The sequence below is a fragment of the Psammomys obesus genome, unplaced genomic scaffold (assembly GCF_907164565.1).
Source record: "Psammomys obesus unplaced genomic scaffold, mPsaObe1.curated_primary_1811, whole genome shotgun sequence".
NCBI classification, from domain to species: domain Eukaryota; kingdom Metazoa; phylum Chordata; class Mammalia; order Rodentia; family Muridae; genus Psammomys; species Psammomys obesus.
The window spans coordinates 4,481,283-4,495,446 of record NW_026596091.1 but is presented as its reverse complement, the minus strand read 5'-3'; the positions used below and the strand labels follow the sequence as shown (position 1 = coordinate 4,495,446).

Below are 14,164 nucleotides of genomic sequence, written 5' to 3'. Positions count from 1 at the left end.
TCTTTCTTTCTTTCTTTCTTTCTTTCTTTCTTTCTTTCTTTCTTTCTCTCTCTCTCTCTCTCTCTCTCTCTCTCTCTCTCTCTTTCTTTCTTTCTCACCTCTGCTTTCCTGTGTCTGTAAGTAACAGCTCACCCATTCTTCTCGCAGAGACCCCAGTAAAAACTCATTGGTCCACTAGCTTGGACTTCATTGCAATCATTGTTTTGGCCTGTTGTGGGCTCTGTAGACTTGTGTTGTGTATGAGTGTTGTGTCTCCCCAGGAAAAGACTTTCACACAGCACATGCTGTTGCTGATAGTTTAAAGCTCAAAGCCTAAGCTACGGTACTTTTAACAAAATGCTGAAACCTAGGAGATAATAAGTCTTCACTAGGGAAAGAACCACGGTCAAAAAGCGTTTAAGAAATACGAAGTGTGACAATGGGGCCCAGGTCTTCCCACCGCAGACTTCCCAGTCCTTCGTGTGTCTCGTGCACTGCGGTTCTCGAAAATCCAGATACAGAATGACTTGCTGAATTCTCTTCTAACAATATAGAATTTTCCAGAATGTTTTTTAAAGAAAATATCGCCTTAATGTACAATGGAGATTCTTTCATTTGCTTTGTCATTTAGTCCTTTTAATTTCACTTTAAATGTCCAGAAACTTTGTCACAGCACAAAGGTGTAATAAAAGATACAAACACATAAATGTGCTGTGACCTCAGCACCTTCCCCCCCTCCCTTATCCACCAAACTTACTTTGTTTGGCAGACGTGTGGGTGTCACAGAGAGATCATGGCCTTAGAAGCCTGAAATCCAGGGTTCAAATCCACCTCCACCTGCACATTTCCTGTATGATCTTGATTGGGTTACTTGACCCCTCTCCCTCACCCATACAATAAAAGAATGGTTTACACCCCTGAATTTCATGAATATCAAATTAAGAACCTGTTACACCTGACTTGTATGTGTGGTGTCATGGGTACAAGAAATTGTTTTCTCCCTTAACTCACTACTTTGTGTGACTACAATTTAACTCTGAGCTTTTCTCAAACTCTTAACAAGCACATAAAAGGTATTTCAGGATGGGGAGTTTTCATGATAACTGCTGAAGGTAGTTGGGGAAAAAAAACATTAATATAAACTAACAACAACCTTCCACCAACCGATGAGCACATTGAACTCCCTATTCTCCTCTGCAGGGTGGGTACAGTGAGGCCTCCAAGGAACAGAGATTTGGATAATGCATCAAAGAATCTACGCAGAGTACACACACACACACACACACACATACACACACACACGCACGCACACACGCGCACACACACACACACGCTCATCATCGAATGTGTGCACAGGGGCACATCATATAGTTCTGCTAATTCATTTCTGTGCTTTGATAACTAGGTTGTAAACAGCCTCTTCATTTATTATTGTTTAATCCATTAACTCTGCCTCAGTCCCAAGGGGCAGCTGTTCAGGAAGAGCACGTGACTCCCTAACACAAAGGCTAAGTAGGTCCCCTGGAGGATTTTATAGACGCGCCCTCTTCAGGATCAGTTTGTCTGCCAGAAAACATTTTTCTGTCCACTCCCTCTACTCGCTCTTGGATGTTCATCTGCCCCCAACTACCACTTCCACTTTACAAAATCAGCTATTACCTTTTAAATACACTGCATTTCCTAGAGCAATGTCAGATGTCCAAAATAGGGTTGAAAGGGCTGAAGGTGTCCCTGAGTACTGGAGCCCTTTCCTGCAAAATTCCAGATTTCATACCCAGCACCAAGCCATTGTCATTGGTATTTTGTTAACTTGTATTTAATGTCATTTGTTCACGATAATGGCTGGTCTTCATTATTGATTGCTTGGATTGGTAGCCACTCAGAAGACAAACATCTAGCTGTGTTGGTGATGGTCTGTCAGCGAGCCATAGGCCCTGGAGGGTGGACACCTACTCCTGTTATTCAGCAAAACTGGTGTAATACTAAAGTAACTCCTAATAACTTACCATTGTTACACCCACAGATCAATGAACCTCTCAACTCTCTCATCAGAGAAGCTTCTGTTTTGTGCGAGATGGTGATTAACAGAGACCCACAGCTAGTCAAGGTGCAGAGAATAAGAGACGAGAATGCTCAGCTTACAAGAGGGATCTGTATTACACCACTCCTTCCACAGTGCAGGAATCGTTGCAGAAGGAATGGGAAGATGAGAAGAGCCAAAGGTAAAGAACGGACTAAAACAGAACAGCGTTTTCCAGACGTAGCAATGCAGTTATGCATGTGAATTCAAAACAACTGTGACAGCGCGCACAAGACCTGAACACACTCAAGCCAGACACAATGACAGTGTAGAAAGGGGAGGTAGACTGGAAGTCCCACCCTTAGCTGAGGAGCTCTTCGCACGCGGTTGCTGGTGGAAGAGGAAGAGCTGAGTATTCTTCTCTAAGGGTGTGGCCCTGGTAGGTCAACAAAGTTGGGTGGCAAGGGTACGGAATGGGAAATAAATCTAGGAGAAATCTAGAAGAAGGGTGAATATAATCAAAATACTTTATACAAAGTTCTTAAAGAACTACTGAAAAAGAGGACTCTGGCTAAGATGCTCAATCCCCATTCAGAAAGGCAAAGAGGATGGACATCGGAGGAGGGAGAAAATAGAGAACAGGACAGAAGCCTAATACAGAGAGCCTCCAAAAGGCTCTACCCTGCAGGGAATTGAGGCAGATGCTGAGACTCATAGCCAAACTTTGAGCAGAGTGCAGGGAATCTTATGAAAGAAGTGGGAGATAGTAAGACCTGGAGAGGACAGGAGCTCCATAAGGACAGCAACAGATCCAAAAAGTGTGGGCACAGGGGTCTTTTCTGAAACTGATACTCCAGCCAAGGACCGCTCATGGAGATGGCCTGGAACCCCTGCACAGAGGTAGCCTATGGCAGTTCAGTATCCAAGTGGCCTCCATAGTAATGGGGACAGGGACTGTCTCTGACATGAACTGATTGGCCTGCTCTTTGATCACCTCCTCCTGAAGGGGGAGCAGCCTTACCAGGCCACAGAAGAAGACAATGCATCCACTCCTGATGAGACCTGATAGACTAGGATCAGAGGGGAGGGGAGAAGGACCTCCCTTTTCAGTGGACTGGGAGAGGGACATGGATGAGGAAGAGGAAAGGTGGGATTGGAAGGGGAGGATGGAGGGAGATACAGGGGGGATACAAAGTGAAAAAACTGTAATTAATAAAAATAAAAGTAAATAATAATAATAATAATAATAATAAACAAAAAAGAAATTAAAAAATGTTAAACACCAAGAATCTGACTATATGATTACCCAAGATACACAAAAATACAGTGCTTACCTCAAATAAGCGCAGGACCTTGGCTAGGGCACCAACTTCTTCCTTGAGTGAGAATATCAGTGACACAGCACCATTTTGATTGGAGTAGTCTTCGATATAACTTGTTTCCTACATAATTAGATCACTTGGTTAAAATGTTTTTCACAGCTTAGCACCCATTCCCTTAAAACCACCAAAGAAGGGGTAAGCATAAACTTTTTCTTCCCATCAAGCTTTGGAACGCAGTGAGCTACAAGAACACAGAGGGCAGTGTAGCCCGAGGTACATAAGTAGAGGACAGTGACAGACTGAATGTCACTCCTCAGTTGGCTTTCAGTTTTTAGAGTCCTGCATGACTCATTGATATCACTAGTCACAGGCAATAATTACTTTTTTAACGAGCGCCTATCTAGTTCAAGACCATATCTGGTATCTTCGAGACATATAAATCTGAATTATGGTAAATGCGCCCATCCTTTCAGAACCAGATTTCTGACTAGCAGACACATATACAAGAGGCCAGGTGATTCTTAGAGAAAAATCAAATGGTGGGAAAAAAAATCTTAAAATCTTAAAAAAAAAAAAAAGCAGGAAACACAATGTGGAAAAGAAACATTAAGCATAGACATAAACACATTTGATCCAAGATCTAGCTGTTCTCCTCTCTCATCCATTTTCCACGGAAACCATTTTGAGAATATCACTTGGCCTCGCTTCCTCACCTACAAAATAGTAAGAATCACCCCTGGCCAAATAATATCCAAGTGTTAAAACAAAGAGTAAATGTAAGTTTAGATAGAATATTCGGGTTTTATGTAAAACGGTGGAAATGCACATTTCGGTGGCCTTTGGGGTTTTGGCATGGAGCATCAAGTTGTCCCCTATGCAGGGATCTAGCTCATTGCCTAAAAGAGTCACAAGAAGAGATGGAAGGGAATTCAGCTATCACATGATGGGAGCCTTCAGTGAGGGAACAAACTAAGCATTCCAAAGTTTGACAAGATATTTTCTTAGGTTTTAAAACAATATACAATATTCTGCACGTACCCGCCCACACACAACACATCCCTGAAAAGGAGGAGAAAATGGGGAGGACAACTGCTCTCTTACAAACAAGTTAATTAAGGTAACGGTGTGGGTAATCCATCATCGCAGGGAGAAGGCAGTAGTGGGGAGAGTCTCATCAGGGATTCAGAAAAATAAGTTTGAGAACACTGGTGTCTCTTAGGACAAAAATTTGTAACTTCAGAGATTCAGATTTTTTTCCAGGATGTTATATGAAACTGGAAGGACCAAATTCATCAGAAAATTGAATTATAGGATGATGCTTCAAATAAATTAGAGGATCGTCCTGTTATGTGTCCCTGTGTGGACTATGTTATCTTCTGTCTTCTGAAGAACAATGATGTGTTGAGGCCGGAGAGGTGGCCCAGTGCTAAGAGCACCTACTGCTCTTGCAAAGAACCTGGGTTCAATTCCTAATACCTACATGGTGGCTCACAACCATCTGTGAGTCCAATTCCAGGACTCCAATGACCCTCATAGGCTCCTGCATGCACGCGCTCGGGCACACATGTATACACATACAATAAATAAATAAACATTTTAAAACAAAAAACTGTACTATTTTTTAAAGATTTTAATGTTCCATGCCAGCACTTGATTTGGACAATCTCATTTAACACCGAAATCAAGCCAGGAAATAGGTCTCATTGTGCACCAAGTTCCCCCTTTCACTGATGGCACTATTCAGGCTTAACTATAGAGATCGCTCAGGCATGTGATTTTAAATCCTAAGACAGGCGAGACGGAGCCAGGTGGTTCTCTGGAGCTCCCTGGCAATTCAGGCTAGCTGTGTGGCAAGTTCCAGGCCAGTGAGACAGCCATCTTGATAAGTATGGTAGAAGGTGCCCAAGAAATGACTCTCAAAGTTGTCCTCTGGCGCATGTGCACTTGGACAACTGTATACACGTGAACACTCTTTCTGTATCTCTGTCTCTGTTTCTCTGTGTCTCTGTCTCTGTCTCTCTCACACAAAGCAGGCTCTTTCTCTGTGTGTCTCTGTCTCTCTGACTGCCTCTTACTTTCTCTCCCTCTCTCCCTCTCCCTTTCTCTCTCTCTCATGCTCTCGCTCTCCCTATCTTCTTTTCTCTCTCCTGTAAACCCTGCCAGACACTCACAGATGAGCCTGACTTCACTCTCCTTTCCCAGCAGAGAACACTGAGCCCTCAGTCCTTTCTGGCTTCCTTGAAACAACAAAGTCCTTTCATGTTTCTAGTTTGCTTCTCTCCTGTTGACCTCCACAAAAAGCGAGGCATTTCTAGTACATATCAGCACAGGCCACCTAACACTACAGCACTTCAGAGTTGAAGATGCCTGTAAGAGAAACCCAGGAAGTGCCCTGTACCAGCCCTCTCCTGAGCGTGTCCAGCAATCACCAGGTCCAGTGTCATCTTGAGAAATGATTCTTAAGAGCCAGGCCATTTTCTGCTGTTCCCATTGCCATCACATGACTCTAACTCTGAGTGTTCCACAGTGAGCCTGTCTTTAACAGGGCTTTTTCCATGTCCTTCATCATGAAAATCATTTTTAATGACTATCAACCATGGAAATTTTCAAAACCACTGATAATAAATATATACTAAGTCATGGCTCTTAAATTATAACTTTCCCCACAACTGTCCGCAATTTCACGCTTACAACATAGTATGGCCCTGGTATGAGTGACAGTACTCAGGTCTGCCTGTGAATGGGAATCCACTTATTTACAGGAACCAAACCAGGTTCTTTCATGCTCAATACATTTTAACATTGGCAGCAGCTACCAGTCTTTTCATAGTTTACATGGAAGAGACTGTTCAATCCTCACAATGGCTGTGAGGGAGGTGATGCTTTTTTAGAAAATGAAGACACAGAGCTAACAAGGTTACATGGCTTGTCCCAGACAGTTCAGCTAATGCATGACAAAGCCTGGGCTTGAACCCAGGTTCAGATTTCTCAACAGTATCATTCTGATTCCTAGTGATAGATTCACACCACTTCCCAGTGATAGCGCCTTCTTTTCAAAGCATAAATGACTTTACACGAAAGGAAGCTCAAAGTTTGTGAGACGTGTGGGCCACAGCAGATCTGAATTCCAGGTTCACCTAGCCACTCCCTGCCCTTGAGCAAATCTTCTTTATAAGGCATTTTTATATCTTATTTGATTCTAACAGGCATGTGGTTTGACTTACACGAAAAAGTAGCTCCAAAACTGTATAGGGGGAACAAAGCCACGGAAAGAACTAGCAACCAGAGAATGGGGAACTTTGATCACTGAGCAATGCATTCAGCAATAAACACAGACTGTTCTCTTTAGCCATGCAGTGAACACAAATGCCTTCTGTTACCTCTGGAAATAACTACACATTTCACATTTACAAGCAATATGCTCTTTCAAGGATGTTCTAGTGCCAACGCTGCTGATCTGGGGCTTACAGGAGACATTCCTACGTGCACAACTCCCAAGCGTGTATCTGCGCCGATGAACTATTAGAACACGTGATGCTAGCGTCCTGAGCCACCTGTCTCTGCAGGGCAGGGTGAAGAAACACGTCTCCACATTTCAGCATTTTCCCACAGGAGGAAGTGTTACAGTAAAGCAATGAGCTTGCTCAGTCGTAGGAAGCAGACTGGATTTCAGCACTGGATGCTCTGTCTCTCCTGTTGGTTATCTCTGAACTCCTCACTGGTCTCTCAACTCTGCTTAAGTTTTCTTCACAGCACTTGTCTCTAAAAGAAACTACAGTATGCTTTTTATTCTTCCTTTATCATTTATCTCCTGAACTAAAATAGTTTCACCAGGAAAAGAAAAACATTGTTGTGACTGGCACACTGTAGGTTTGACTGGCACGTAGTAGGTGCTCCTTCATCTATTGTGTGAGTGAAGGTGCTAAATCCCACAGGCTGGTTACGCTTGTTATATGAGTACAACTTTGACATGTTATATGCCTTCAACAAATGATGGCTCCTTTCTTAAGTATCCCTCTCTTTAGAATTAAATCAAACATATGCTATCTATCTGGGTGAAAAGTTCTAAGGCAATGCAAACAGGCCTGGCAAGACAGCTCAGCAAATAAAGCCTGAAAACTTGGATTCAATACTCAGGACCCATTCTGTGAAAGGAGAGAGATGACTTTTCAAGTTGCCCTCTGACCTCTACACACGCCATGGCACATACCCCATCTCCTCACACACATAAATAGATATAATTTAACAATATAAGAACACATAAATTTGTTTCTTCTGCAGACAAATAGAAATAAAAGACACTCTAAATACTAACCTATTCCAGCACCCCCCCCTCAATTTTACAGTCACTGAGCAACCTTCTCATTTCAGCCAAGTGAATTCTCAATACATAGCTTAAGTGTGTGTGTGTGTGTGTGTGTGTGTGTGTGTGTGTGTGTGTGTTGGATTTCCAATGAGTCAGCTACACCAGGCACAGCATCTACCTCGCTGTTTGTCTTTCCTGCTCTTCAAGACACATTCTGTTGAACAAACAAATCAGCTTTGGCCAAATGCACATTGACAGTTTCAAATGTTCTAGAAACGGTAAAAGAGATTTATAAGCATTGTTTAATTTTCATCTTAACCCTAGAATATGTGGAATGGGAGTGAATTTTTATTTTTCAAAGGAAAATGCTCTGCTTTTGAGGCTGAGGCTGAGCCCTTCTTAGAGTGTCTTAGTAGGGACAATCCATGGATTCAGAAACACCTAAGTGTTTTATAAACAAAGCTGTAAGACCCTCCCCTAATCTGGGAGACCCCCAGATAACTGGCTTAAACCCCCCAGATTGCCAAGGGGCTACGTTGCCAACAGCATAGGAGCCTAGAATAAGGTAGAGCCAGGATCTATGGACTGACATGCCTGCCTCTCATACCATCCTTCTTCAACACCAAGTCTATGACACCATGTGCCCCTCAGCCCCTCAGTCCTGTCAGGGGAAGGGATCAGAAAGGCAGCCCTCCTAGTCTAGGACATGCTGCCACCTACAGACTTTGCAGTCTACCTAGCTATTCCTGCCATTCATACCAACCTTCTTCAACACTGGAGTCTCTAGCTCCAGGCACTCCTCAGCCCTCAGTCCTGTCAGAGGAATTAATTGAAAGGGCATCTCATCTCTCCTAGTCCATGACATGCTGCCAAGTACACATTCTGATAGTCTATGTAGTTGTTGACTTTGACATCTCCTCTTTCCTGATGTCCTGAACCTCCCAGCTCTCCAGGGACTGTGGCTTTCCTAGGATTGCATAGAACAGCTGCCTGCATACTCACGTTACCTCCAGGGTCTGGGTCTCAGTGTACAAACTGTGATGCCCCAATCTGGGGCAAGAACATAAATCATAGCAAAGAATATGTTCTGCAAGTGCTCCCTGGAGAGGACAGCAAACGCCTAGTCCCCAAAGCACTCACTCCCAGGGCTAACTCCTCTTCATCGTCCTCTCTGCTTATTCTCTCCCTCCTTGGATCTGAGTAAGTCCCCCTAAAATCTCTTCATGCAAGATCATCTCCTGGAAGTTAAAAAAGGAAAGTTTCTTACACTCTTATCATTTCTATACCCAGAAGAAAAGATTGTAGAAACAGCCCTGAAGAGATGCAGTGAGACTCCTATCCCAGATGATGAAGGACCAGCCCTTTCATTTCCAGGTACGGAGATAAGACAGGTAACTGAGGAAGCCATCGAGGTACCCGCTCAGATGCCCAAACTCTCTATCCTCGAATGACAGAGGTGCCTCTGCTTGTTAAGGACAGTCTCTTCAGTTGAGTTCCTGGGAATTATCATCATCTCTTAATAAGTTCATATTTCTTAGTGGCCTTAGGAAACTAGAAAATACCAGTATTTTCCAGATTACTTTCCCATTTGGGGAGCCAATTCTCTCCCCTCAGTGGAAGCCCACCAGGCTTACCTGCCCAAAGTCTGAAAATTTTCTGCTCAGGACTTTGTTCTCCGGGATCACAGCTGCCATGCTGGCCTTCAGTGAGTGAGATCTCTAGCTCTTGGCAGCAGGTTCGGAAAGGCTTGCACTCAGGTCGTGGGACTGATGGTTTTAACCAAGCTCTCAGAGGGAACAGGAGAGGAGAGTTTTCAAAGGATCTGTAGTCTACAAGGTCACTCTTCCAGTGGGCGTTGCTGACGTAGCAAAGAATAGGCAAGAACAGTCAATGTCCAACTCCAGATCAGCAGTCCTGGGCTGTCCAAGGGGAGGTGTGTTGGAAAGGGTGACAGCCACAGCAGGACTCACTTGGCAGACTGCCCTGGACAAGCATAGAAGGCAGAGAGCTCTATCCTGGAGTGTGGGTTCTCCACAACTAGAGGAAACCAGAGACAATCTGCTGATAATAATTAAGGACAATTGTTCCCTGCAAGCAGAGACATAGAGCTAGGATCCTAATTTAAATGCTCTCTGCCCTCAACTCACCTGTATTAGTCACCAAACAAGTCAACCTACTTGCCATACTTTAGAAAACCACACCAGATGACACTGTGAAGCTGAGCATGAGCAAAGGCAGGAGTTTCAGGGACGGAATCCAGTTGGTTCTTGAGTTACTTTTGTGATGGCGGGAACTTGCACATATGCACATGAGGTGATGCGCTGAACATCCAGTCAGCACGGTTTATTCTACTGAGCACACGGGATAAATGGAAGAAAACGCCTGAAAGTCTGTCTCAAAAATGTGACAACAGTTACTGAGCACTTGCTGTATGTGCCTGGTGGTGCCCTAGGCACTGGGACTGCAGGAGGAGCAAACAACCTCCCTGCCAGCAGTGCACCATTCTAGCGCTCAGGAGGAAGAACGTTCAGTCAGAGCTAAGGCTCAGGGGCGAGGAAAACAGAGCTGGGTAATAGGTACTGGGGAGTGGTCTCAAGTGGACATGAAGATGGCACATCAGAACCCTGTTTTTTGTTTGTTTGTTTGTTTGTTTGTTTTTAGAGGAGGAAACTGAAGAGAGACATTCACTGCTAGCAGGGAAAACAAAATATTAAAACATGGGAGGATCAGTTTCAGAAAGATTGAGAATTGGGAGCATCAAGGGACTCAAAGCCTGCTTAATATTTACCCAGGCAAAGTTAATGGGCTGTGAGGAATCAGGCCAATAATAGAAGGTGCTCGGTGTCCACCCCATCCCTCCCACAATTCTTTGACCTAATAAGCAAGCAGCTGCCAAAAAAACAGAACAAAACAAAACAGAATTTCAAGTTTGAGATTCAAAACAAGTGGATTAATTTCTGATTGGATGGACAGCAACTCCCACCCAGATTCCTCGTCTTTGAGTTTTGGGTCTAGGGCTGTTGTTTGGGATCTCTTGAATCTCTATAATTCAACAGATTTCCCTGAATTCCAAGACTACCAATACTGTAAGAGTAACTTCTGTCCAAAAGGCGCCCTTGGGTGTCTGATCAGTCTTCCCTGTGATGAGCTGCAAGGCCGCATGCTTGACTCTCCTCCCCTCTGTCCAGTATCCCTACAGAGCAGCAGCTTTCAACCCAGGGATCACGACCCTCTAGCTCCAAAAATATTTACATTGTGATCCATAATAGTAGCAAAATCCCAGTTATGGAGTAGCAATGAAAACAATTTTATGGTTAGCGGTCACCACAACATGAGGCACCGTATAAAAGGGTCACAGGGTCAGGAAGGCTGAGAACCCACGGCTCTAGAGGTTGTAGGTGTAACACAGGGTGTGTCCCCAGCTCAGGATTGTCTTAGAAATGCCGCTTTGTCCCTTATTGTCGCTGGTGTGCTACAGAGGGCAGTGCTGTCCTAAGAGCCTGCAATGTGAAAGTGAAGCAATGAATGACAGCAATAGTGTCCTCAGCTTTATCTGCATGCACACTGAAACACCAAGCCAAGCTCTTCAAACGCAGGCTTTCACTTCTTCCTGTCATCAGTCTTTCAGACAGTGCCCATCCTCCGCCTAAACAAAGCAATGTCTTCCCAGGACATTTAAATCCACAGCTGAAATTCAAACAATGTTTGATTCAAGCCCAAAGCCGTGGCTCTTAAATAAGCACATTTTTTTTTTTTTGAGTACAGAATGATGGCCCTTCTCCTTACTGTGCACACTAGTCAAAAATAGAGTTCTAAATCCTATTTCACATTTTAAAAATTGCTCCACAAGAGATAACCTAGAACTCCTGCACAGATATAGCCCATGGCATTTCAGTGTCCAAGTGGGTTCCATAGTAATGGGAAGAAGGACTGCCTCTGACATAAACTGATTGACTTGCTCTTTGATCACTTACCCCTGAGGGGGAAGCAACCTTACCAGGCCACAGAAGATGACAATACAGCCACTCCTGATGAGATCTGATAAGACTAGGGTCAGAAGGAAGGAGAGAAAGACCTCCCCTATCAGTGGACTTTGGGATGGACATGGGTGGAGAAGAGGGAGGGAAGGTGGGATTGGAAAGGGAAGAGGGAGTGGTTTATGGGGGGAAACAAAGTGAATAAAGTGTAATTAATAAAAATTAAAAAAAATTGCTCCGACTCTATGTTAAAAAAAAACAGTATACTTCCCTTGCTCTCCAGAAAGAAAGAAAGAAAGAAAGAAAGAAAGAAAGAAAGAAAGAAAGAAAAAGGACGTTAAGCGTTTCTTTAAAAAATAAAAATAAATACACAATGACCTCTGTGCCTGGGATATGGCTTAGAAGTTAGTGTAGTTGCCTAGCACGCTAAAGTCCTAGGTTTGATCCCTAGCTCTTCAGAAAACTTGCTTTGGTGGTACATGCCTGTAATCTCAGCACTGGGAAGTTTAAGCAGGAAAATCAGCAATTCAAGACTATCCCTTGGCTATGAAGTAAGTTCAAGCCCAGCCAGAGCTACCTGAAAACAGCTCTCCAAAAACAAAGAAACAAAAATTTACTTGGGCAATAAGATGGATCACCTTTGTCTGTGGACCAGCACATAAGCTGACGTCATAGGAGATCACTTGGTGAAAGGAACTTTGTAGATGACTGGGTGGAATGTGTGCTGTGACGCACAAGGGCAGTGGTGGGTGCTGGGAAAATCTAGAAAGAGAAGTGCCGAAGTGTTGATGAAAATGTTGTGCAGTCCGCTGGGGCACCTTATGTGCAGAAGTGCGCACTGTGTAGCGAGATGGGCAGCTAGCTCTCTGCTTGGCAATCTTAGAGCTGACTTAACTGATTTAGAAGTTGAAGATTTCCCAACCATTGCTGGTCAGTTGGCTTCTTTCTTCTTAACTTGGTGCACGCAGGGCTGAGTTAATCATAATCCACGAGTTCATGGCACATAATCAAAACCTAAAGTCACTTTTCTTACCTGATTGGTTCATTTTCTTTTATCTTGATTACTCAAGATCAAATAATGTCCCTGGGTACCTTCACAACTGTGTTTGAAGTTAGGTGTACACCTGTGTAAACAGGAGGGAGCTTTCCTGCTGGGTGGTGGCACACTGTAGAGTTATTATGGCCTGTAGACGTGCTACGGAGTTCAGATTCTGCTCTGAAACTTAGGCATGCCCAGGCATGTGAACTTAGTTCTCTGATGATCTGTTTTGGTATAAAACATTCTCTGTGTGTAACCAGCATTGTTGCTGCTTAATTTGTGTTTCTGCTGTTGTAACCTGCAACATCCTTCTGACTGTAGAGTGAGGTTCATTTGTTTTCATCATAAAATGTTGAAATGAACAAATGACTTTTAGAATTTACTTAGGAAAGTATGTGATCTATTTTCATTTAGTCTGTTAATGTGGCTAACAATAAGATAACATGTAAAATTACAGTCACAGATTTTTTAGTCATTGAATTGTTTTCATTCTAGAGTAACCCTTATTCATGGTTTATTAATGTTAATGCTTTACTACATATGTTCATTCACATATTTTAATTTTCTTACATTCATTTTTGTATTTATTTGTGTATGTTTGTGACTATGTATGTACTGTGTCACCTGTGTAGAGGCCAGTGAACACTTGAGTCTGTTTTTTTTTTTTTTCATTCCACTACGCAGGGCACAGAGGACAACCTCAAGTCATCAGGCTTGGTGGCAAGAGCCTTTCCTTTACCCACCAGTAAAGTTGTCTCTCTAGCCCATTTGTTCCTATTCCATGTAGCATTTTTCTCCCTATGTTTACGGGGAAAGTGGAACTTTCACCTCCTTATGTGTCTGTCATCTCATTTTGAAGATGTGAGCTACTTTATGAAATACCTTGCTCAGCTTTTTGTTTTCATAATGTTGGGTTATCATTCACAGAAAATACAGGTTATCTGTTTCTTGAGAATTTGATAGGCCTTCTTATATATACTGGGCCTGAAATAAGGGGATTGGAGGGTGGTGTTCAGGGAAAGTTCAAGGTTGTATTTCAGTCTCTTTAACTGTTACTGTCTCATTCCTACTTTCATGTTTTTCCAGAAATCAATGTGGCTTCTTAGGGGCTCCACAAAATGAATGTATTACTGTTCATAACATTATTTTCCCATATATCTGTATTTATTTTCATTTTTTCTAGATTTCCTTGTTTTGTTGTGCTGTGGGGAGCATGTGTACATATATATATATATGTGTGTGTGTCCCTGTAGAGGATGGCCTCTCAGGTGACATCCACCTGTCTTTCAACAAGCAGTCTCCCATCATCCCGAGACTCTCTGATTAGGCTGGATTAGTGGGACAGCAAACTCTAGGCATTCTCTGGTCTCTCTCTCCCCAGTACTGGGATTGTCGGCACATACCATCTGCCTGTCTTTTTGGATTCTGAGGATCCAGCTTTGAGCCTACTGCTTGCACAGCGATCACTTTGAAAACTGGCTACCTCCCCAGTGCTGTGTCTTACTTATTTGTATCTCCTCT

At 43.3% G+C, this 14,164-nt stretch overlaps 1 protein-coding gene across 1 annotated transcript in view; it reads right to left on the bottom strand.

Moving 5' to 3' along the window:
• The window catches only part of Pah (phenylalanine hydroxylase), an 84,878-nt gene extending 75,209 nt beyond the window's left edge, over positions 1 to 9,669 (bottom strand). Inside the window, exons 1-2 of the mRNA XM_055627965.1 lie at positions 9,262 to 9,669; positions 3,334 to 3,441 (exon numbers count right to left, since the gene is read on the bottom strand). Of these exons, the coding sequence (XP_055483940.1) occupies positions 3,334 to 3,441; positions 9,262 to 9,321 (168 nt within the window). The 5' untranslated portion in view covers positions 9,322 to 9,669. The remainder of the gene's footprint in view (positions 1 to 3,333; positions 3,442 to 9,261) is intronic.
• Positions 9,670 to 14,164: the final 4,495 nt, after the last annotated feature.